The 27,075-nt window shown below is 33.4% G+C and overlaps 1 protein-coding gene across 1 annotated transcript in view; it reads right to left on the bottom strand.

The window, feature by feature from the left end:
- cadps2 (Ca++-dependent secretion activator 2) overlaps positions 1-27,075 on the bottom strand; it is a 132,293-nt gene that overhangs the window by 54,229 nt on the left and 50,989 nt on the right. The window contains exons 13-17 of the mRNA XM_078791090.1: positions 17,018-17,205; positions 11,591-11,692; positions 7,065-7,128; positions 6,869-6,992; positions 3,876-3,976 (exon numbers count right to left, since the gene is read on the bottom strand). Of these exons, the coding sequence (XP_078647216.1) occupies positions 3,876-3,976; positions 6,869-6,992; positions 7,065-7,128; positions 11,591-11,692; positions 17,018-17,205 (579 nt within the window). The remainder of the gene's footprint in view (positions 1-3,875; positions 3,977-6,868; positions 6,993-7,064; positions 7,129-11,590; positions 11,693-17,017; positions 17,206-27,075) is intronic.

A 27,075-nucleotide genomic window follows, 5' to 3' on the forward strand; every position in this document is an offset into this window, starting at 1 on the left:
TACACAGGTCTCTTATAGTTTTTAAAACTGTATTTAGAAGGCTGAAAACAGGATTTACATGTGTTATATGTCTTATTTTCTATTATTATGTCTACTATATTGGGTAATAGCAGTGTACAGGTGACTATAGGGGTGTTATTTCATGTCTAGAGGTCTCTTATATTTTTTAAAAACTGTATTTAGAAGGCTGAAAACATGTTTTTTATGTGTCGTACATCTTATTTTGTCTTATTATGTCTACAATATTAGGAAATTGGACTGTACAGGTGACTATAGGGGTGTTATTTCATGTATAGAGGTCTCTTATAATTTAAAAAAATGTATTTAGAAGGCTGAAAACAGGAATTTTATGTGTTAAATGTCTTATTTTCTCTTATGTCTACTATATTGGATCATAGTCATGTAAACGTGACTATAGGGGTGTTATTTCATGTCTAGAGGTCTCTTATAGTTTTTAAAACTGTATTTAGAAGGCTGAAAACAGGATTTACATGTGTTATATGTCTTATTTTCTCTTATTATGTCTACTATATTGGGTAATAGCAGTGTACAGGTGACTATAGGGGTGTTATTTCATGTCTAGAGGTCTCTTATATTTTTTAAAAACTGTATTTAGAAGGCTGAAAACATGTTTTTTATGTGTTGTACATCTTATTTTGTCTTATTATGTCTACAATATTGGAAAATTGGACTGTACAGGTGACTATAGGGGTGTTATTTCATGTATAGAGGTTTCTTATAATTTAAAAAAATGTATTTAGAAGGCTGAAAACAGGAATTTTATGTGTTAAATGTCTTATTTTCTCTTATTATGTCAACTATATTGGATCATAGTCATGTAAACGTGACTATAGGGGTGTTACTTCATGTCTAGAGGTCTCTTATAGTTTTTAAAACTGTATTTAGAAGGCTGAAAACTGGATTTACATGTTATATGTCTTATTTTCTCTTATTATGTCTACTATATTGGGTAATAGCAGTGTACAGGTGACTATAGGGGTGTTATTTCATGTCTAGAGGTCTCTTATATTTTTTAAAAACTGTATTTAGAAGGCTGAAAACATGTTTTTTATGTGTTGTACATCTTATTTTGTCTTATTATGTCTACAATATTGGAAAATTGGACTGTACAGGTGACTATAGGGGTGTTATTTCATGTATAGAGGTCTCTTATAATTTAAAAAAATGTATTTAGAAGGCTGAAAACAGGAATTTTATGTGTTAAATGTCTTATTTTCTCTTATTATGTCTACTATATTGGATCATAGTCATGTAAACGTTACTATAGGGGTGTTATTTCATGTCTAGAGGTCTCTTATAGTTTTTAAAACTGTATTTAGAAGGCTGAAAACAGGATTTACATGTGTTATATGTCTTATTTTCTCTTATTATGTCTACTATATTGGGTAATAGCAGTGTACAGGTGACTATAGGGGTGTTATTTCATGTCTAGAGGTCTCTTATATTTTTAAAAACTATTTAGAAGGCTGAAAACATGTTTTTTATGTGTTGTACATCTTATTTTGTCTTATTATGTCTACAATATTGGAAAATTGGACTGTACAGGTGACTATAGGGGTGTTATTTCATGTAAAGAGGTCTCTTATAATTTAAAAAATTGTATTTAGAAGGCTGAAAACAGGAATTGTATGTGTATATATGTCTTATATGTCTTATTTTCTATTATTATGTCTACTATATTGGGAAATTGGACTGTACAGGTGACTATAGGGGTGCTATTTCATGTCTAGAGGTCTCTTATAATTTTTTCAAGTGTATTTACAAGACTGAAAACAGGAATTTTATGTGTTATATGTCTTATTTTCTCTCATTATGTCTACTATATTGGGTGATAGCAGTGTACAGGTGACTATAGGGGTGTTATTTCATGTCTAGAGATCTCTTAGAATTTTACAAAGTGTATTTACAAGGCTGAAAACAGGATTTCCATGTGTTATATGTTTTATTTTCTCTTATTACGTCTACTATAGTGGGTGATAGCAGTGTAAAGGTGACTATAGGGGTGTTATTTCATGTCTAGAGGTCTTTTATAATTTTAAAAAGTGTATTTAGATGGCTGAAAACAGGATTTCTATGCGTTATATGTCTTATTTTCTCTTATTATGTCTACTATATTGGCTAATACCAGTGTACAGGTGACTATAGGGGTGTTATTTCATGTCTAGAGGTCTCTTATAATTTTTAAAACTGTATTTAGAAGGCTGAAAACGAGATTTCTATGCGTTATATGTTTTATTTTCTCTTATTATGTCTACTATATTGGGTAATAGGAGTATACAGGTGACTATAGGGGTGTTATTTCATGTTTAGAGGGCTCTAATAATGTTAAAAAGTGTATTTGGAAGGCAGCAAACAAGTTTTCTATGCCTTATTTTCAATTATGATGTCTAGTATATTTGCTAATAGCAGTGTACAGGTGACTGTAGGGGTGTTATTTTATGTCTAGAGGTCTCTTAGAATTTTAAAAAGTGTATTTAGAAGGCTGACAACAGGATTTCTATGTGTTATACGTCTTATTTTCTTTTATTATGTCTATTATATTGGGGAATTGGACTGTACAGGTGGCTATAGGGGTGTTATTTCATGTCTAGAGGTCTCTCATAGTATTTAAAACTGTATTTAGAAGGCTGAAAAAAGTTTTTTTATGTGTTGTACGTCTTATTTTCTCTTATTATGTCTACTATATTGGGTAATAGTCGTGTCCACGTGAGTATAGGGGTGTTATTTCATGTCTAGAGGTCTCTTACAATTTTTAAAAAGTGTATTTAGATGGCTGAAAACAAGATTTCTATGTGTTGTATGTCTTTTTTTCTCCTATTATGTCTACTATATTGGGTAATAGCAGTGTAAAGGTGACTATAGGGGTGTTATTTCATGTATAGAGGTCTCTTATATTTTAAAAAGTGTATTTAGAAGGCTGAAAACAGGATTTCTATGTGTTATATGTTTTATTTTTCTCTTATGTCTACTATATTGGGTAATAGCAGTGTACAGGTGACTATAGGGGTGTTATTTCATGTCTAGAGGTCTCTTACAATTTTAAAAAAGTGTATTTAGAAGGTTGAAAACGCGATTTCCAGTGTTATATGTCTTATTTTCTCTTATTATATCAATGATATTGGGTAATAACAGTGCACAGGTGACTATAGGGGTGTTATTTCATGTCTAGAGGTCTCTTATAATTTTTAAAACTGTATTTAGAAGGCTGAAAACAAGTTTTCTATGCATTATATGTTTTATTTTCTCTTATTATGTCTACTATATTGGGAAATTGGACTGTACAGGTGACTATAGGGGTGCTATTTCATGTGTAGAGGTCTCATAATGACAAAAATATATGACATATTTAAGCAAAGGGATACATATTGAATGACATTTTTCTACTAAGGCACGTCTGACTACGGACGGATAAAAGTATGACTTTACGTACCAAGAAAATGTGAAAACGCGGTAAAACATGAAAAAGTGTCAAATATAAGGAAGTGGAAAGAAAATAGCGTTGGGCTCCTGGCAAGCAAACGCAAGAGGAATAAAAGCCGAGTAAATAAAGTCAAGAGGCAATGTTGACCTCCACGCTGCGTCTAATTTACAGCTGACACGGCGCGTGGCGCTCGCAGCGCAGCGCCGCCCGTCGCCGTGGCAACGGCGGCCCAGAATAGATCATCAACAGATGCTGCCACCTGAGATTGATCCGTTCGAGCACGGCCGGCATATGCCAACGTGCGAACGCCAACGCTGTGCCGGGAAAAGCGGTCAAGAACGAACGTCTCCTTGAACGTCTCGTGGGAGGAGCCAACGAGTATTACCAGCCCCTATGGAAGTACTACGGTGTACTTTGTAAGTACTCACGACACCTCGGAGTGATGCTCGTCGTTCTGTTGCAGGACTTCGATGACCAGCTCCCCCAGTCTCATCATGTCCTCCAGTCGCTTCTCAGGGTCCACTTCGAGGTCCGCTGGGAAAATAGAACACCGTCATTAACTTACATTAGCTATTAAGACGACTGCACATATTTATCTTATGATACTTATGATACTAGCTACTGTGACAATACAGTAATACCTCACAACGACAGTACAAGCATACAGTACAGCAGGTTTTGTAGGTCTTATGTCTTATTTCTTCTTATCATGTCCACTATATTGGTTAATATAAGTGTAAAGGTGACTATAGGGGTGCTATTTCATGCCTAGAAGACTCTATAATGTTAAAAATCATATATAGAGGGTCATAAAAAAGTTTTCTCGGTTTTATGTCTTATTTTCTCTCATAATGTCCACTATATCGGTTTGAGTGTGAATGTGACTATAGGGGTGCTATTTCGTGCCTCGAGGGCTCTATAATGTTAAAAATCATATTTAAATGGTAATAAATATTCTACATCTTTTGTCTTACTTTCTCTTATTATACCCACTACATTGGCTAATATGAGTGTGAATGTGACTATAGGGGTGCTATTTAATGCCTAGAGAGCTCTACAATGTTAAAAATCATATTTAGAGGGTCATAAAAAAGTTTTGTCGGTTTGAAGTCTTATTTTCTCTTATCATGTACGTACACTATTAATAGTTAATATGACTGTGAATGTGACTATAGGGGTGCTATTTCATGCCTAGAGGGCTCTATAATGTTAGAAATCATATTTAGAGGGTCATAAAAAAGTTTTGTCGGTTTTACGTCTTATTTTCTCTTATCATATTCACTATATTGGTTAATACGAGTGTGAATGTGACTATAGGGGTGCTATTTCCTGCCGAGAGGGCTCTATAATGTTAAAAATCATATTTAGAAGGTAATAAAAACGTTTGGTCGATCTTTATGTCTTATTTTCTCTTATCATATCCACTATATTGGTTAATATGAGTGTGAATGTGACTATAGGGGTGCTATCTCATGCCTCGAGGGCTCTATAATGTTAAAAATCATATTTAAATGGTAATAAATATTCTACATCTTTTGTCTTATTTTCTCTTATTATACCCACTACATTGGCTAATATGAGTGTGAATGTGACTATAGGGGTGCTATTTCATGCCTAGAGAGCTCTACAATGTTAAAAATCATATTTAGAGGGTCATAAAAAAGTTTTGTCGGTTTTATGTCTTATTTTCTCTTATCATGTACGTACACTATTAATAGTTAATATGACTGTGAATATGACTATAGGGGTGCTATTTCATGCCTAAAGGGCTCTATAATGTTAAAAATCATATTTAGATGTAATAAACTAATTTTCTATGTAGGCCATAAGCAAGTTTTCTGTCTTATTTTCTCTTATCATATCCACTATATTGGTTAATACGAGTGTGAATGTTACTATAGGGGTGCTATTTCATGCCAAGAGAGCTCTACAATGTTAAAAATCATATTTAGAAGGTCATAAACACGTTCCGTCTGTCTTATGTCTTATTTTCTCTTATCATGTACATACACTATATTGGTTAATATGAGTGTGAATGTGACTATAGGGGTGCTATTTCAGGCATAGAGAGCTCTGTAATGTTAAAAATCATATTTAGATGGTCATAAACACGTTTCGTCAGTCTTATGTCTTATTTTTTCTTATCATGTACATCCACTATATTGGTTAATATGAGTGTGAATGTGACTATAGGGGTGCTATTTCATGTCTAGAGAGCTCTATAATGTTAAAAATCATATTTAGAAGGTCATAAACACATTTGGTCGGTCTTATGTCTTATTTTCTCTTGTCATGTACATACACTATATTGATTAATATGAGTGTGAATGGGACTATAGGGGTGCTATTTCAGGTCTACAGGGCTCTATAATGTTAAAAATCATATTTAGATGGTAATAAACTAATATTCTAGATCTTATGTCTTATTTTCTCTTATCATATCCACTATATTGGCTAATACGAGTGTGAATGTGACTATAGGAGTGCTATTTCATGCCTAGAGGGCTCTATAATGTTAAAAAGCATATTTAGAAGGTCATAAACATGTTTTCCGTGTCTGATGTCTTATTTTCTTTTATCATATCGACCATATTGGTTAATATGAGTGTGAATGTGACAATAGGGGTGCTATCTCATGCCTACAGGGCTCTATAATGTTAAAAATCATATTTAAATGGTAATAAATATTCTACATCTTGTGTCTTATTTTCTCTTATCATACCCACTACATTGGCTAATATGAGTGTGAATGTGACTATAGGGGTGCTATTTCATGCCTAGAGGGCTCTATAATGTTAAACATCATATTTAGAAGGTCATAAACCGGTTTGGTCGGTCTTATGTCTTATTTTCTCTTGTCATGTACATACACTATATTGATTAATATGAGTGTGAATGGGACTATAGGGGTGCTATTTCAGGTCTACAGGGCTCTATAATGTTAAAAATCATATTTAGATGGTAATAAACTAATATTCTAGATCTTATGTCTTATTTTCTCTTATCATATCCACTATATTGGCTAATACGAGTGTGAATGTGACTATAGGGGTGCTATTTCATGCCTAGAGGGCTCTATAATGTTAAAAAGCATATTTAGAAGGTCATAAACATGTTTTCCGTGTCTTATGTCTTATTTTCTCTTATCATATACGCGATATTGGTTCATATGAGTGTGAATGTGACTATAGGGGTGCTATTTCATGCCTAGAAGGCTCTATAATGTTAAAAATCATATTTTGAGGGTCATAAACACGTTTTGTCGGTCTTATGTTTTATTTTCTCTTATCATATCCACTATATTGGTTAATATGAGTGTGAATGTGACTATAGGGGTGCTATTTCATGCCTAGAGGGCTCTATATATGTCTTATTTTCTCTTGCTTGGTGTCGGTACGTCAGTGAGTATAAGATGATCAAGCGTACCCTTCAAGTGGGCGTATTCAATCAGCTGACTGTAGTTGATTCCAGCGGCTTTTTCCAAACACTTGTGCACCAGCTTCTTCATGTCCTCTGGAGGAACCGGTGTGGTGATGTCCTTCATGAGAACCTAGAAGAACCACAACATCACCAGGAAGCCCCAGTAAGGAGCTTCTTTCCGTGGAACGACGCTACGGCGTACCCGCTCCTGCAGGGACAGCGTGGCCTTCAGGGCGCCATCTGGCCTTCCGAAAGGGAAGCAGTACCTGCAGAGACAAGATGGGGACATGAGTGGGGGTCGTTGGGGGGTGGTGGGGTGGGGGGGCAACCTCATGGACAAGGACGGAAGAACAGAAGATGAAAGCGGCCGCGGCGGCGTCAACAGATGGCCACCTCCTTTCTTCTAATTACGCTGATGAAGGAAGCTTTTCTCACCTCCCGAATGCAGACGAGGAGGCGGAGCCACGTTTCACTTTCTTAAGTGACAAGTGAACGCCACGCGATGAGCAAAAGTGGGTGCGGGCGCGCGGGTCAGGTGATTAGCACAGAAGCAAGAGGCTGACCTTCCCGGGGAGATTAGCATCGCAACATCTGTTATTTCATGAGCTATTAGCACGTGTATATATATATATATATATATATATATATAGCATATATTAGCATTATAACAAACCCCAATAACAATAATAATTCATATTACTGATTAGAGTCTGCCATTGTTTTGTTGATGAATGGCGTCAATGGAGTCAAAAAGGAGTGTAGTACTTGGCCACAACCAGCAGAGGCGCTGTTGAATCAACGGACGATTAATCATGATGAAACATTTTAATCGACAGTTAATTGGTTCCGCTAAATTCCTTCCATATAAGTGGAATATGTTGATGATCAGAGCATAGAAAACCTGTTTACCACCTTCTAAATACGCTTTCTAACATTACTAGAGCCCTCTAGACATGAAATAACACCCCTACAGTCACCTTTACACTCCTATTACCCAACTAGTAGACATAATGAGAGAAAATAAGACATAAAACTTGTTTATGACCACCTAAGTATGACCTTCTATATATACCTTAACATTATTAGAGATCTCTAGACAGGAAATAACACCCCTATAGTCACCCTTAAATTCCCGTTACCCAATATAGTAGAAATAATACGAGAAAATAAGACATAACTTGTTTATGACCTTCTAAATAGACTTTAACATTATTAGAGACCTCTGGGCATGTAATAACACCCCTATAGTCACACTTAAACTCCTATTACCCAATATAGCAGGCATAATAGGAGAAAATAAGACATATAACTTGTTTATGACCTAAATAGACAAACATTGTTAGAGACCTCTAGACATGAAATAACACCCCTATAGTCACCTTTACACTCCTATTACCCAATATAGTAGACACAATAAGAGAAAATAAGACGCAACTTGTTTATGACCTTCTATGTACAATAACATTATTAGAGACCTCTAGACAGGAAATAACACCCCTATAGTCACCTTTACACTCGTACTCCCAATATAGTAGACATAATAAGAGAAAATAAGACATAACTTGTTCATGACCTAAATAGACTAACATTAATAGAGATCTCCAGACATGAAATAGCACCCCTATAGTCACCCTTAAACTCTATTACCCAATATAGTAGACAAAATAAGAGAAAATAAGACATAACTTGTTTATGACCTAAATAGACTAACATTATTAGAGACCTCTAGACAGGAAATAACACCCCTATAGTCACCTTTACACTCGTACTCCCAATATAGTAGACATAATAAGAGAAAATAAGACATAACTTGTTCATGACCTAAATAGACTAACATTAATAGAGATCTCCAGACATGAAATAGCACCCCTATAGTCACCCATAAACTCTATTACCCAATATAGTAGACAAAATAAGAGAAAATAAGACATAACTTGTTTATGACCTAAATAGACTAACATTATTAGAGACCTCTAGACATGAAATAACACCCCTATAGTCACCGTTACACTGATTTTTACCAAAAAAAAGATATAATCAGAGAAAATTAGACAAAACTTGTTTATGACCTTCTACATACACTAACATTATTAGAGCCCTCCTGACAGGAAATAACACCCCTATAGTCACCTTTACACTTGTATTACCCAATATAGTAGACATGATAAGAGAAAATAAGACAGATAATTTGTTTATGGCCTACATAGACTAACACTAATAGAGACCTCTAGACATGAAATAACACCCCTATAGTCACCATTACACTCGTATTACCCAATATAATAGACATAATAAGAGAAAATAAGACATAACTTATTTATGACCTTCTATATACACTAACATTATTAGAGACCTCGAGACATGAACTAACACCCCTATAGTCACCCTTAAACTCATATTACCCAATATAGTAGACTTAATAAGAAAAAATAAGACATAACTTGTTGATGACCTAAATAGACTAACATTATTAGAGACCTCTAGACATGAAATAACACCCCTATAGTCACCTTTACACTCCTATTACCTAATATAGTAGACATAATAAAAAAGTAAGAAGTATTTAGACATAATATAGACTGACATTTGGTTAAAAATATATATTTCTAAAACATAATGACATAATAATAACAATAATAATAATAATAATAATAATAGACAAATGGAGCCACAGTCAAACGTCGTCATCCCAAATAAACTTTCGTCTTCTCCATCATTCATCAGCGTCCCCTTACCGTCGAGTCCTCACCCCACCTCCCTAACCCCGCCCCCCCGGGGTCCCCCAGATGGAGGGCCCCTCTCAGGCGTGAGGGGTTTAAAGGGCCTGGCCGACGGGACGCTTAATGGGCGCCGCTCCATTCAGCCGAGTGGCGTTCAAGGTCTCGAGGCTGCCGCTTTCACACCGCGCTGACAATGCCTCGGTGTGGCGTTCACACGTGCACGCACGCAGCGAGGTCGCACGCCCTGCACCTGCTGAAGCTGGGGGGTTTAGGGGGTGGGGGTAGGGGAGGGGGATCCGGGGGCGGGGGTCTGCGTTTTCCACAAAGTCAAAAAGAGCAAAGTGTGATGACTTCACATCATCTACTCCATGTTCCAATTACTGTACCATGGCAGTCTTATGTCTTATTTTCTCTTATCATGTCCACTATATTGGTTAATATGAGTGTGAATGTGACTATAGGGGTGCTATTTCGTGCTTAGAGGGCTCTATAATGTTAAAAATCATATTTAGAAAGTCATAAACACGTCTGATCGGTCTTATGTCTTATTTTCTCTTATGTACATACACTATATTGGTTAATATGAGTGTGAATGTGACTATAGGGGTGCTATTTCAGGCATAGAGAGCTCTGTAATGTTAAAAATCATATTTAGATGGTCATAAACACGTTTCGTCAGTCTTATGTCTTATTTTTTCTTATCATGTACATCCACTATATTGGTTAATATGAGTGTGAATGTGACTATAGGGGTGCTATTTCATGTCTAGAGGGTTCTATAATGTTAAAAATCATATTTAGAAGGTCATAAACACATTTGGTCGGTCTTATGTCTTATTTTCTCTTATCATGTACATACGCTATATTGGTTAATATGAGTGTGAATGTGACTATAGGGGTGCTATTTCATGTCTAGAGAGCTCTATGTTAAAAACATATTTAGAAGGTCATAAACACATTTGGTCGGTCTTATGTCTTCTTTTCTCTTATCATGTACGTACAATATATTGGTTAATATGAGTGTGAATGTGAATATAGGGGTGCTATTTCATGCTTAGAGGGCTCTATGTTAAAAACATATTTAGAAGGTCATAAACACATTTGGTTGGTCTTATGTCTTATTTTCTCTTATCATGTACGTACAATATATTGGTTAATATGAGTGTGAATGGGACTATAGGGATGCTATTTCATGCCTAGAGGTCTCTATAATGTTAAAAATCATATTTAGAAAGTCATAAACACATTTCATCGGTCTTATGTCTTATTTTCTCTTATCATGTACATACACTATATTGGTTAATATGAGTGTGAATGTGACTATAGGGGTGCTATTTCATGCCTAGAGGTCTCTATAATGTTAAAAATCCTATTTAGAAGGTCATAAACACGTTTGGTCGGTCTTATGTCTTATTTTCTCTTATCATATTCACTATATTGGTTAATATGAGTGTGAATGTCACTATAGGGGTGCTATTTCATGTCTAGAGTGCTCTATAAAGTAAAAAATCATATTTAGAAGGTCATAAACACATTTCGTCGGTCTCATGTCTTATTTTGTCTCATCATGTACGTACACTAAATTGGTTAATATGAGTGTGAATGTGACTATAGGGGTGCTATTCCATGCCTAGAGGTCTCTATAATGTTAAAACTCATATTTAGAAGGTCATAAACCCGTTTCATCAGTCTTATGTCTTATTTTGTCTTATCGTGTACACTATATTGGTTTATATGAGTGTGAATGTGACTATAGGGGTGCTATTTCATGTCTACAGGGCTCTATAATGTTAAAAATCATATTTAGAAGGTCATAAACACGTTTTCTAGGTCTTATGTCTTATTTTCTCTTATCATATACACTAATATGAGTGTGAATGTGACTATAGGGGTGCTATTTCATGCCTAGAGGGCTCTATAATGTTCATAAAAGCATATTTAGATGGTGCTAAACAGGGTTTTTTTGGTCCAAACTACCAAAATATTCAATTTCTTTGAACAGTCCAACCTGAAGTGTGTGATCTGGTTCTCCAGAAGAACCAAGAGTCGATTCCGGATGCCTTCAAAGGTTTCCTTCTCGTGCACCGTCACTGTTCCCATGCCGTCAGGCCTGACAAGACAAGATAAAAGACAGCGTTTGGAGTTTTTTTTTTTTTTTTTTTTTTACTTTTATTCCGTGCGCATTGAATGTATGCTTTTCCTAAATAAGAGCAAATAAGCTCCAAAGAACAATGAAATGAAAGACAAACAACAAACACGTCCACCAATCACCAGTTGAGCTTCCTGAATGTTTGCTGTCAGAAAGTCTGAAAAGGCAACGGAGGGAAAAAAAAAAAAAAAAAAAGCTTTGCTCGGCGGGTTTTGTGCGGCGGCGCGGCGTCCAGCCTTGACTTTGCTCGCTTGCTGCGCGCGTCTGAAAGAGAAAATCAACCTCTGCTGAGAAGCAATCAGCCGGCGTGTTAGCATCGCCCGCCTCATCCCCGACGCGCCCGAACGCCACATCCTCCTCGCTACACCGACACGACCGAACCCAGCAGGGGAAAAGCACTGTTTACCTACGTCTGTTTACATGCAGGCCGTGTTATCTTATTTATTCCTTCCAAAATGGCCGACGACAACTGAAACGCACAAAAACCCAAACAGGAACGGGAATTCAACTCATTTGTTCCAGATGCCGGAAAAAAGGAGAAGATTTCTAGCGTTTCATGCAGGAAACAACGTGAAATAAAATACAGCTTTTCCTCTCTATGGAAGGACGGCAGCGACAAGCACCTTACAGCTTCCAAATTAGAATTATATACTGTAATTCCATTGTTTAGATATATAATATATAATATATATAATATATACATCATTCAAATTATAATACTATTCCATGGACAAATATGAATACTTATTATTGAGTGTGGAAACATATATTTAGTATTTTAAAATAATAATATTGCAATAAAATATTAAATAAATAATAATATTATTTATAATAATAATATTTCAATAAAATATTAAATAAATAATAATATTATTTATAATAATAATAATAATAATTCAATAAAATATTAAATAAATAATAATATTATTTATAATAATAATATTTCAATAAAATATTAAATAAATAATAATATTATTTATAATAATAATATTTCAATAAAATACTAAATAATAATAATATTATTTATAATAATAATATTTCAATAAAATATTAAATAAATAATAATATTATTTATAATAATAATATTTCAAAAAATATCAAATAAATTATTATAAATAATAATATTTATAATAATAAAAAATAATATTTATAATAATAAAAAATAATAATATAACAATACATATAACATATAATATAATATATAATAATAATAAATAATATCTAAAATATGGATGAACACAAATTTAAAAAAATATTAATTATAATATTACATATTACTATATATAACTCAAATGTATTTACTGTTAACGTGACTTTTTATTGTTAATCATGCAAGAGAGCACTTATGAAACAAAATACATGCATTTACAATTTTTGGAATAAAAAAAAAATATATTACTTTTTATATATTATTCATATATATTTTTTAAATATATACTTTTAATGCAAAGAATACATATTTTTAATAAAAAAATATCTATTGTTAATTTCACATTTTTGGGAAATTAATGAATTAATTTTGACACGAGCCTCAAATATATTATTTATTATATATTATTATTATTATATATTGTTTAATATATACTTTTAATACAAAGATACACATTTTTAATAAAAAAATATATCTATAGTTCATTTCTAATTTTGGGTAAATTAATTAATGAAATAATTTTGACACGTGCCTCAAATATATTATTTATTATATATTATTATTATTATTATATATTGTTTAATATATACTTTTAATACAAAAATAAATTAATACAAAAATATATATCTATAGTTAATATCTAATTTTGGGGAAATTAATTAATGAATTAATGTTGACACGTGCCTCAAATATATTATTTGTTATATATTATTATTATTATTATTATAATATATTGTTTAATATATACTTTTAATACAAAAATAAATTAATACAAAAATATATATCTATAGTTAATTTCTAATTTCAGGGAAATAAATGAATTAATTAATTTTGACACGCGCCTCAAATATATTATTTATTATTATATATTGTTTAATATATACTTTTAATACAAAAAAATACATATTTTTTAATACAAAAAAATATATATCTATAGATAATTTCTAATTTCCGTGAAATAAATAAATGAATTAATTTTGACACGTGCCTCAATCCTGTATTTGACAATGGATCAAATGAAAATTAATTTATAAAAATTATTAAATTTTCTTTTTTCCCAACACAAAGACAAAATGGAAGACATGATCCCAAAGTAAAGATGGAAATATGTCCAATGAAAAAGCACATGGAGGCAATACAAGGACTTTGCACGCAACCCATCAATCAGCGTGATTTTGTGAGCATCAGTTTGACACTGACGTCTTGACCTCCGACCCCACATTGACCTTTGACCGCCTCCCACCCCAAATATCAAATCAGTTTTGCCCCTCCGGACTCCCGGTGAACATTTGGCTCAAGGCGAGGACGCCACGCACTTGAACATGTAATGTCCCTCTGATGTACGACTTCTTCCTGATCCTATCCATCCTGGTCACTCCCAATGAGAAAGGCGGTAGATGTTTATTGGTTTACTGAATGGATGGATGGGTGGGTTTACCTCAATGAAGGTGTTAGCGATGGGTGCTAGTGCCACATGTGCGCTCACTTTGGCGCTCTCACGGATGAGGTGGGGGGGGGTCGATGATGGGGCGGGGGGGGGGGGTGCTGCGTTGCGACAGCTTGCTGGGCTTCAGACACATTGTTGCTGTTAAATGAAGCAAGCGAGCTGCCAAGGCTGCAATGTGGGGGGGAGGGGGCAAGTGTGGTGGGGGGGTGTAAGATAATGGTGGGGGGGGTTCTTGTCAGGGTTTTTTTGTGTGTGTGTGTGTTTACACTCGATGCGGCTCAAGTGTAAAAGATAAGTAACAATATCTGCCTGCGGGATGCGCCAATACACAAACCCCCCCACGCCACCCCCCCCCCTTACCCCCCGCAGGCTGGCCGACTCATGACAGCGTACCCAATGTGGACGCCACTTCACCTCATCGGGAAAAACTCCGAGTTGAGCGTGAACGTCACCTGACTGCTTGGATGTGACAGGTTCGGGTGCGTCAGGAAGGGGGGGGGGGGCGGCATTGCGTTTAAAAGCTCCTGTCGCACTCGATGTCAGCGACTTAGCGAGGAGACGACTGGACATGACAGGTGAGCGGGACGGAAAAAAAAAAACACCACGTTTTTTTTTTTTTCCCACACAAGAGACATTTTTGTTAAAATTTGGGGGTTTTGGGACCCCCCTAAAAAAAAAAAAAAAATGGCCACAACTCAACGCCGTAGTCACGTTGTTTGTTTGTGGTTTCGAACTCTCACAGTGCAGATGTGGCTTTGACATCAGTTGCCATGGCGACGGGGCTCGCCCCAAAACACAATCACACTGGCAAGACGTGGATTGTACTTCATGTGAGAGTATGAGAGTATGAGAGTATGAGAGTATGAGAGTATGAGAGTATGAGAGTACTACGTACACGGCTTTCACTTTAAATGGACATTTGGCACACATGACCTCTGACTGCAATTATGGATTCATATTATTCCCCCCCCCCCGCAAAAAAATTCAATGGGCCTGAAATAATATGATATGGAAACATGAATTATATAAGGCCTGAACGTTTACAATTGTTTTCTTATCATTTCTTAGCATGTATTTATGAATATTATTTATTATAGGCCACCTAACCTAACTAACCCTAGCCTCACAGCTTTTCATTATTATTATTATTACGATTATTATTATTACAATATTATATTACAAGATTATACATGATTATATTATTTAATTATATTAAATGATATTAAATTAAATTATATATTATATAATATTATACAATATAATATTATTATGATATTTATTTATTATATTTATTATTATATGTATTTGTTATATTATTATTCTTATTAAATATATGTTAAAAAATTACACATTATTATAATATTATATTAAATTAAATTATATATATTACATTATACAACATATTATATATTATGAATTATATAATATATTATATAATGTGATACAATATTATTATATTATATATATCATTATATTTATTTATTTTATTTATTATTATATGTATTTATTTATTATATTTATTATTATTATTAAATAAATGTTACAAATTGCACATTATATTATATTATTACATTATATTAAATTAAATTCTATATATTACATTATACAATGTATTATAAATTATATATTATATAATATTATACAATATAATATTAGATTATATACATTATTATATTTATTTATTAATATATTTATTTATTATATTTGTTATTATTACATTATATTATTATATATATATATATATATGTTACATAATTATACATTACATTATTATATTAAATTATATTAAATTAAATTATCTATATTACAATATAATATTATATTATACAATATATTATATATTATGAATTATATAATATATTATATAACATTATACAATAATATATTATTATATTATATACATATATTATTATATTTATTTATTAATTATATTTATTATTATATGTATTTAATTATTATTATATGTATTACTATTATTAAATATATGTTAATAGAATTATCATTATAATTAGCATAATTTGAATGGCCAAAAGTAATGCCATGTGGTGGACGAATAAAAAAAAAAAAAAAAAAAAAAACATATGAAAGGCAGTAGTTGAAAAGTGAATAAATATGAGAGAAATGAAAAAAATGAAGCATGAAACTGAAGTGTTAAATAATAAAATAACAATATGTCAAATAGGATGTTTACGTCTGTTGAGTATGCCAACCACTCCGCCATCTTAGCCCCGCCCACTTTCCACTTTATGGACTCCTCTCTCTGTGAACCCCCCCCCCCCCTTTACCCCCCCACCCCCAACCCAAGGGAGAAACTCCGCTTCTGTAATTAAGTCTTTTTTTTTTTCTTCCCATCGTCACCTCGGAGGCTGCCAGCCATCCCAAAGCTCCCATTCCCACCCACACCCACTAACCACTAGCGGGGACCCGGAATTGGGCAACGGGGACTCAAATTACAGCCAGCTGACAAAAAGCCAGCTCCAGTAACCCCCCCCCCCCAACTTGTATCCAGACATTAGCTTGAGGAGCTAATAATTACGTTGGCTAATTGACTGAGGAGAAAATGCACAGATCTCACAAATTGGCAGGCGGGTGGGGGTGGGTGTGGGTGGGTGGGGGTGGGGTCACGCCAACAAGTGGCCGAGCGACGTCGCGCCGCTCACACGAGAAACGAAACCGCCAGCGGTGGTACCTGTTCCCGTGGACGTGGGAGGCACAGAAGGCGTAGCTGTAGTGCAGCAGCGTGGGGTCCACCAGGGTGTGGTTCTCCGAGAACTCCATCAGGTCCTTCAGGTAGCTCAGGTGGCGGTGGCAGCCTCGGACGCCGTAGCGAGCGCAGTACTCGTCCAGCACGAACACCTGACCCGGACTGAACCAACCCTGGGGACGACAGACGTACGACAGAAGTTGAGATGCACGTTTAAATGGAGGATGGAACCAGCAACCCATCTGGTTGGGAGATGCCTTCAGTCAAATATGAACACAAAATTTTATTAAAATATTATTAAATATATATAAATAAAATATATTTTAATAATATATATTTTAGAATTTTTTATACATTATTTATTATTATTATATATTATTTAATATATATTTTTTATACAAAAAATACATATTTTTTATACAAAAAATACATATCTATAGTTCATTTCTAATTCTATGGATGAATGCAAAATTAAATAAAAATATGATTTAATATATTATAATATTACATATTATTATTATTATATATAACTCAAATGTATTTACTAACTGAGGATGGAACCAGCAATCCATCTGGTTGGAGATGCCTTCAGACTTCATTGAAAATATGGATGAACACAAAATTAAATAAAAATATGATTAAATATATGATAATATTACATATTATTATTATTATTATTATATAACTCAAATGTATTTACTAACTGAGGATGGAACCAGCAATCCATCTGGTTGGAGACGCCTTCAAACTTCATCAAAAATATGGATGAATACAAAATTTAATAAAAATATTATTAAATATATTATAATATTACATACTATTATATATAACTCAAATGTATTTACTGACTGAGGATGGAACCAGCAATCCTTCTGGTTGGAAGACGCCTTCAGTCTTAATCTAAAATATGGATAAACACAAAATTAAATAAAAATATTATTAAATATATATATATATAAATAAAATATATTTTAATATATATTTTAGAATTTATTTAATATATTATTTATTATATATTATTATTATATATTATTTAATATATATTTTTTATACAAAAAATAAATATTTTTTATACAAAAAATATATATCTATAGTTCATTTCTAATTCTATGGATGAACACAAAATTAAATAAAAATATGATTTAATATATTGTAATATTACATATTATTATTATATATAACTCAAATGTATTTACTAACTGAGGATAGAACCAGCAATCCATCTGGTTGGAGACGCCTTCAAACTTCATCAAAAATATGGATGAATACAAAATGTAATAAAAATATTATTAAATATATTATAATATTACAGATTATTATATATAACTCAAATGTATTTACTGACTGAGGATGGAACCAGCAATCCTTCTGGTTGGGAGACGCCTTCAGTCTTAATCTAAAATATGGATAAACACAAAATTAAATAAAAAATATTATTAAATATATATAAATAAAATATATTTTAATAATATATATTTTAGAATTTTTTATATATTATTTATTATTATTATATATTATTTAATATATTTTTTAATACAAAAAATACATATTTTTATACAAAAAATACATATCTATAGTTCATTTCTCATTCTATGGATGAACACAAAATTAAATAAAAATATGACTTAAAATATTATAATATTACATATTATTATTATTATGTATAACTCAAATGTATTTAATGACTGAGGATGGAACCAGCAATCCATCTGGTTTGGAGACGCCTTCAGACTTAATCTAAAATATGGATGAACACATTATTTAGTAAAAATATGATTAAATATATAATAATATTACATATTATTATTATATATAAGTCAAATGTATTTACTGTTAATGTGACTTTTTATTTTTAATCATGCAAGAGAGTACTTATGAAACAAAATACATGCATTTATAATTTTTTGAAAAATTTGTAATATATTATGTATTATATATTATTTAATATATATTTTTAATACAAAAATACATATTTTTTAATACAATATATATTTTTTAAAATATATTATTTATTATTTATTATATATTATTTAATATATACTTTTAATACAAAAAATACATATTTTTAAATACAAAAAATATATCTGTCATATATAACAGTTAGCATGCTAACTTAACTACGAATATGGATACAGTGCTAATATGCTAACATTGACACGCTTACACATAGCATGACAACAAAAAAATGATAACAGTTAGCATGCTAACTGCTAGTTACTGAATTGGATAAATGGGCAGCATACTTACTGTAGCATGCACACTGTTAGCATGTTAACACCGAGTATGATGCAAAGTTATATGCGAGTTCACACCTACAAAAACAGAAAAACATGCTAACATGCTAATTATTAGCTATAAAATTTGATAAAATGCTAACATTATTATGGTAATACATCATGGTAATTTAATTTAATTTTTAAATGATAATTATTTGTTTTTTATTTATTCTATTCATTGATTATTCATTTCGCAACCGTCGTTGCGAAATGAATAATCAATGAATAGAATAAATACTCTGTCGGTGAATTTTGGAAATAATTCTGGGATATTTCAACATCCATTTCCAATGAAAATTCCCACTTTGCTTGACGCCCAACAGCGCCCCCATGGGAAACATTGTGAACTGCAGCGTTGTCAAAGAGCTTAAATGACTGACAGGAGGCTTCACTCCCTCCGTGAAACCTCTTATCGTCTATTCTTGGTCACATGATCAAGTTAATTACCATAGACGTGGTGGTTATGGATTCCCTGCGCTGTAAAAAGTGTCGTTTTCTTTTTATGATTAAAAAGAGACAAATAGAAAGTTTAGATTTGGGGTTGTAGTTTTTCAGTCGGCAAAGCGGAAGCCGCCATCTCAAGTGCAGCACTTCAGATCCTTTAAGCAGTCCTTGAAAAATGCAACGCGGGACGCTGAAGCGTTTTTCAAGAATGACTCTTTATTTATAAACACATGCGCACGGAAATATGAAAATAGCGATCGCTTCACAGGAACGGGTAGCGTTCGCCAGCCTGTTGCCATGGGAGACGTCATTGATCCATACGCCGTCGAATCAATAATTGGACGCGAAACCCGCACGGTTCATTATGCGCGCGCACACACACAAACACGGAACAGTAATTATTGAATTGTCGTCATTGTACAAGTGCATTAAAATGGCGGTTCCATCATATGATTGATGGCTTCCGGACCTCCGCAAGCCTTTTGGTGGACTTCCTCCGCCTCCTCCTCAGTTTTGCTTGACACCTCCCGACGGTTCTCTTGCTTCCCTCCCGTCTGCGAGCTATTAATACGGCGGCACAGCGAGAGACGAGCGACAAGATGTTCCTCAGCGACAAACAGATGGCGCGCACACGCCATCTTGGCTCCGCTAGCTCGACAATTAGTGGCTAACGAGCCGACTACCTCGTCCGGGGTGCCGTGTGGTTCGCCGACCTCATCCACTGGCCTCTCCTCGGCTTCATAAAAACCAAATAAAAGTTTCCCGTTGACCTCAAAACCTTTTTGGATGAATGATGACATTTTTGGTCCGAGAATTTCATCCAAGGCGGGAAAGCATTCCAACTGGAAGCACACCAAGAAGCTCAAACCACACAAACCATCCACTTAGCCACAATCCATTGCTTACTTTTGGGGTGGAAATTGTGTAGCTGTTAGCATGCTAACTTAACTACGAATACTGATACAGTGCTAATATGCTAACATTGACATGCTTACACCTAGCATGATTAAGAAAATGATAACAGTTAGCATGCTAGCTTAACTACAAATATAGATACATTGCTAATATTGACATGCTAACTTTACGAATATGGATACAGTGCTAATGTGCTAACATTGACATGTTTACACCTAGCATGACAAAAAATAACAGTTAGCATGCTAACTTAACTCAGAATATGGATACAGTGCTAATATGCTAACATTGACATGCTTACACCTGGTATGACAAAAAATGATAACAGTTAACATGCTAACTTAACTACGAATATGGATACAGTGCTAATATGCTAACATTGACCTGCTTACACCTAGCATGACAACAAAAAATGATAACAGTTAACATGCTAACTTAACTACGAATATGGATACAGTGCTAATATGCTAAAATTGACCTGCTTACACCTAGCATGACAACAAAAAATTATAACAGTTAACATGCTAACTTAACTACGAATATGGATACAGTGCTAATATGCTAAAATTGACCTGCTTACACCAAGCATGACAAAAAAAATGATAACAGCATGCTAAATTTACTACAAATATGGATATAGAGCTAATATGCTAACATTGACCTGCTTACATCTAGCATGACAACAAAAAATTATAACAGTTAACATGCTAACTTAACTACGAATATGGATACAGTGCTAATATGCTAACATTGACATGCTTACACCTAGCATGACAACAAAAATGATAACAGCATGCTAACTTAACTACGAATATAGATTTAGTGCTAATATGCTAACATTGACCTACTTACATCTAGCATGACAACAAAAAATTAAAACAGTTAACATGCTAACTTAACTACGAATATGGATATAGAGCTAATATGCTAACATTGACCTACTTACACCTAGCATGACAACAAAAAATTAAAACAGTTAACATGCTAACTTAACTACGAATATGGATACAGTGTTAATATGCTAACATTGACCTGCTTACATCTAGCATGACAAAAAATGATAACAGTTAGCATGCTAAATTTACTACAAATATGGATATAGAGCTAATATGCTAACATTGACCTGCTTACACCTAGCATGACAACAAAAAATTATAACAGCATGCTAACTTAACTACGAATATAGATTTAGTGCTAATATGCTAACATTGACCTGCTTACACCTAGCATGACAACAAAAAATGATCACAGTTAGCATGCTAACTTAACTACGAATATGGATATAGAGCTAATATGCTAACATTGACCTGCTTACACCTAGCATGACAACAAAAAATGATCACAGTTAGCATGCTAACTTAACTACGAATATGGATATAGAGCTAATATGCTAACATTGACCTGCTTACACCTAGCATGACAACAAAAAATTATAACAGTTAACATGCTAACAACTACGAATATGGATACAGTGTTAATATGCTAACATTGACATGCTTACACCTAGCATGACAAAAAAATGATAACAGTTAGCATGCTAAATTTACTACAAATATGGATATAGAGCTAATATGCTAACATTGACCTGCTTACACCTGGCATGACAAAAAATGATAACAGTTAGCATGTTAACTGCTAGTTACTGAATTGGATAAATTGGCAGCATGTAGCATGCACACTGTTAGCATGTTAACGAGGCTGATGCAAAGTTATATGCGAGTTCATGAAAAACATGCTAACATGCTAATTATTAGCTATAAAAATTGATAAAATGCTAACATTATCATGGCAATACAGCGCAAAGTCATACTGTGAGTTTACGCCCGCAGAGATGCTAACTTGTAACAACTACTCGCATTGGCTAAAATGCTAAGTGCGATATGTAGGATGCTAGCACAAAGTCATATGCAGGTTTACACCGGTGTGTTAGCATGACTGCGCAAAACAATATTGCAAGTATGCACCGACAAAGATGAGAAAAATGCTAGCGATGCTAACTGCCAGCAATAAAATGTGTTAGCACGCTAACAGTTAGCATGCTAACAATTTGATGTCTGGTTGGAAAACATTGGAAAAATTTGAGTGTGATTGCTTTTTTTGTTAAGATCTACTGTGTGTGCGCGCGCGTAGCTTTAATGCTAATGAGCTGTGGTCGGCCATGTTAGCATCCTGCCCGGTTAGCTAGTTAAGGAACGCAATGCTTGCTGAGCCTGAGTGTGTTTCTCTAATTGGCAAAATGCATGACGCGTGCGTATGCGTGCAAGTCATGCATTAGCAACGACGGCGGCATTCGTACGCGGCGGGAAGATGGAGGGGGGGGCGGGGGGCCCTCAAGGTGGGGCGCCCCGTGGATGGAAAAGATTGCAGAGGTGTAAATATTGGGCTTCAGAACACGTCTCGTGAAGAGCTTGCTTCTCAGCCGTCGTCGCCCTTTGACCTCAGGCTTTTTACGCGGCAAGGTGGGGCGGTTGGGGGGGGGTGGGCGGTTTGGGATGGGGTTCAAGTTCCACTGATTTATTTTTCATATCTCCTGCCGCTCAAATAAAGTCCGAGTACTCCATCACATGCCCTCCACCCAGCAATATATATATATATATATATATGTATTTAAAATAATATATGTATTTTTTTAAGTTCTCGCATGAGAAAATTATGAGAATAAACATAAATAATATATGAAAAAAAATGTATAGATATTTTTAAAATATATATATACGTATATATAATATTTTTTTTCTTCATATTTTATGTACGTTTCTAATAATAACGTTATAATATTTACAGAAAAATGTTGCAATTTTATGAGAATAAACATAAATTAAATATGGAAAAAAATATATATTATTTAAAAAATATCTATTTTTAAATATCTATATATATGTTTTTTCATATTTTATTTACGTTTATCTCATAAAATTGCAACTTTTTTCTGTAAATATTCTAACTTATAATATTTTATAAAATATTATAAAAATCTGCAATTTTATGAGATAAACATAAATAAAATATGAATATATATATATATAATTCATGAAAATAAACATAAATTAAATATGAAAAGAATTAATTAAATATATATGAATATATACATATACATGAATAAAAAATATAAATTATTTATGGGAATAAACATAAATTAAATATGAAAATATATAAATATTGTTTTAAATATATATATATATTTAAAATATCTATATATGTTTTTTGATATTTTATTTACGTTTATCTCATAAAATTGCAATAAAAATAGCATAAAATTAATTTATGTTTATGAGAATAAACATATTAAATATGACAAAAATATATATTATTTAAAAATATATATATATTTTTAAAATATCTATATATATATGTTTTCATATTTTATTTACATTAATCTCATAAAATTACAACTTTTTTTCTGTAAATATTATAACTGATAATATTTAATAAAATATTATAAAAGTTTTTTATGAGAAATGTAAATAAAATATGAAAATAAAAAATATATAGATATATTTTTTAAATATATATATTAGATAATATATATCTTTTTTCATATTTTATTTACGTTTATCTCATGAAATTGCATTTTTTTTCTAAATAATTAAATGTTAAAACAATATTTTTCTTTAATATTTGAACTTTTAAAAACATTTTTTTTCCCAGTAATTCAACTCAGTTCTTGTAAACATTCTTCTTCCTCTTCTCCGACTTCATTCCCAGATGATTTGGACGTTATCGGTTATTTTCCATAACCTAACTTTGTGTTTAGTTTGTCATGGTAATATGATTTCATCTTTTTTCTGTCATATTTCAACTTTTATTGAAACTAGTATTGGATATTCTAGTGTATTATAGTGTTAGATGATAATTTATTTTTTTTTTATCAATTTTTCCGTTTTTTAAAAAAATTATTTTTAACAATCTGCTGTACAGCTGGTAGCATCAACAAACGGCCGTGATTACACAAGCGAGTAGCGTGATGTGTGCACGAGTGCCGCCGGAGCTGCGGTTCATCGAGTGGAAATAAGTCCCGCGTCGGCGCTAGAAAAGACGCGAACGGCGGTCCCTTCAGGCGCCAAGCGGGACGCCCCTCCGGAGCAAAGCTCATCCTAATTACCGTTGTTGTTGTTGTCGGGTTCATCGAACGCTGAATAAAACGCGACCTCGGCTCTGACATGAATCCAAGCCACTTGTCAACAGATGTCCTCCCCCGTCCGGGCGCGGCCTTCTGGGGCCGCTATAGCGTGAAAAAGAGCTGAGGTCTGGAACACAAAGACGGCGCCTCGACAAAAGGCGCCAACGCTGAATGGACGGGTCTTAATTGCAGAGCCGAGAGGAGGCAGGTAGACCCGTGAAAGGAGACCACATGTCACTCTTGGGAGGACAATGGCCGCCTCGATGGCCGCCTCGAGGTCTACCTTTCATACGTGCGCTTCTGATGAACGCTGACCTGCAGACTCTGATTCGTAGTCTGGACAAACGCTGACTCTGGTGGGAGACCACGAACGTCTGTTGGCTACCTACTAAAGGCCTGATTAGAGACCTCCAGACATGAAACAACACCCCTATAGTCACATTTACACTCCTATTACCCAATATAGTAGACATAATAACTAAATAGGACATAAAAACCCTTTTAAGACCTTCTATTCATGCCTTTTAAACTGTTAGAGCGCTCTAGACATGAAATAACACCCCTATAGTCATATTTACACCCCCATTACCCAATATAGTAGACATAATAAGAGAAAATAAGACATAAAAACCCTTTTAAGATCTTCTAATTATGCCTTTTAAATTGTTAGAGCACCTTGGACATGAAATAACACCCCTATAGTCACATTTACACTCCTATTACATAATATAGTAGACATAATAATCATCTAAATGTTTTTTTTTTCAAATTATTAGAGCCCTCTAGACATGAAATAACACCCCTATAGTCACCTGTACACTCCTATTACCCAATATAGTTGACATAATAAGGGATAATGTAAGACATAGTAAAACACATGACCTTCTAAATACTGATTTTAACATAAGTAGAGCCCTTTGGACATGAAATAACACCCCTATAGTCACCTTTACACTCATATTACCCAATATAGTTGAAATAATGACTTAATAAGACATAAACAAAAATGTGTAAGACTTTCTAATAATGCTTTTTTAAATGTTTAGAGCACGTTGGACATGAAATAACACCCCTATAGTCACCTTTACACTCCTATTACATAATATAGTAGACATAATAACCATCTAAATGTTTTTATTATTATTATTAGAGCCCTCTAGACATGAAATAACACCCCTATAGTCACATTTACACTCCTATTACCCAATATAGTTGACATAATAAGGGATAATGTAAGACATAGTAAAACACATGACCTTCTAAATACTGATTTTAACATGATTAGAGCCCTTTGGACATGAAATAACACCCCTATAGTCACCTTTACACTCATATTACCCAATATAGTTGAAATAATGACTTAATAAGACATAAACAAAAATGTGTAAGACTTTCTAATTATGCTTTTTTAAATGTTTAGAGCACGTTGGACATGAAATAACACCCCTATAGTCACATTTACACTCCTATTACATAATATAGTAGACATAATAACCATCTAAATGTGTTTTTTTAATTATTAGAGCCCTCTAGGCATGAAATAACACCCCTATAGTCACCTTTACACTCCTATTACATAATATAGTAGACATAATAACCATCTAAATGTTTTTATTATTATTATTATTAGAGCCCTCTAGACATGAAATAACACCCCTATATTCACCTTTACACTCCTATTACCCAATATAGTAGACACAATAGCCATCTAAATGTATTTTTTTTTATTATTAGAGCCCTCTAGACATGACATAACACCCCTATAGTCACCTTTACACTCATATTACATAATATAGTAGACATAATAAGCATCTAAATGTTTTTATTATTATTATTAGAGCTCTCTAGACATGAAATAACACCCCTATAGTCACCTTTGTAGTCCTATTATCCAATGTGGCAGACATGGGAATCTCTACTGAAAGGGGGCGGGACTACAAGCTGTGATTATTAATAAGCGATAAGAAAAACTTTAGCGTACTGCAAATAATACTAAGCCGATTCTGGTATTCTGTCCCAACTTTGGAAGTTTTGTTGTGTGTTTTGAAAAATGTATTTTGTATTTTTTTTATAAAAGTTGTCCTTGAGGTATTATCAGGCCTACTTAACCAGTACTACTAAAAAGTACTCAGTGAAACATCAAGTGTCAGCTTTGTACTACCAGCAACACTTGAATGTTTAGAGGATGCTCCACTACAAAGGAGGAAGTCCTTTCTCTTTCAATTCATCATGGAGCACTTTTACTGGAGGCACCTGAACGCACCGTGATGATGATGATGATGATGATG

The sequence above is a fragment of the Doryrhamphus excisus genome, linkage group LG6, assembly GCF_037039965.1.
Source record: "Doryrhamphus excisus strain RoL-2023G ecotype Guam linkage group LG6, RoL_Dexc_Guam_v1.1, whole genome shotgun sequence".
Taxonomy (NCBI): Eukaryota; Metazoa; Chordata; class Actinopteri; order Syngnathiformes; family Syngnathidae; genus Doryrhamphus; species Doryrhamphus excisus.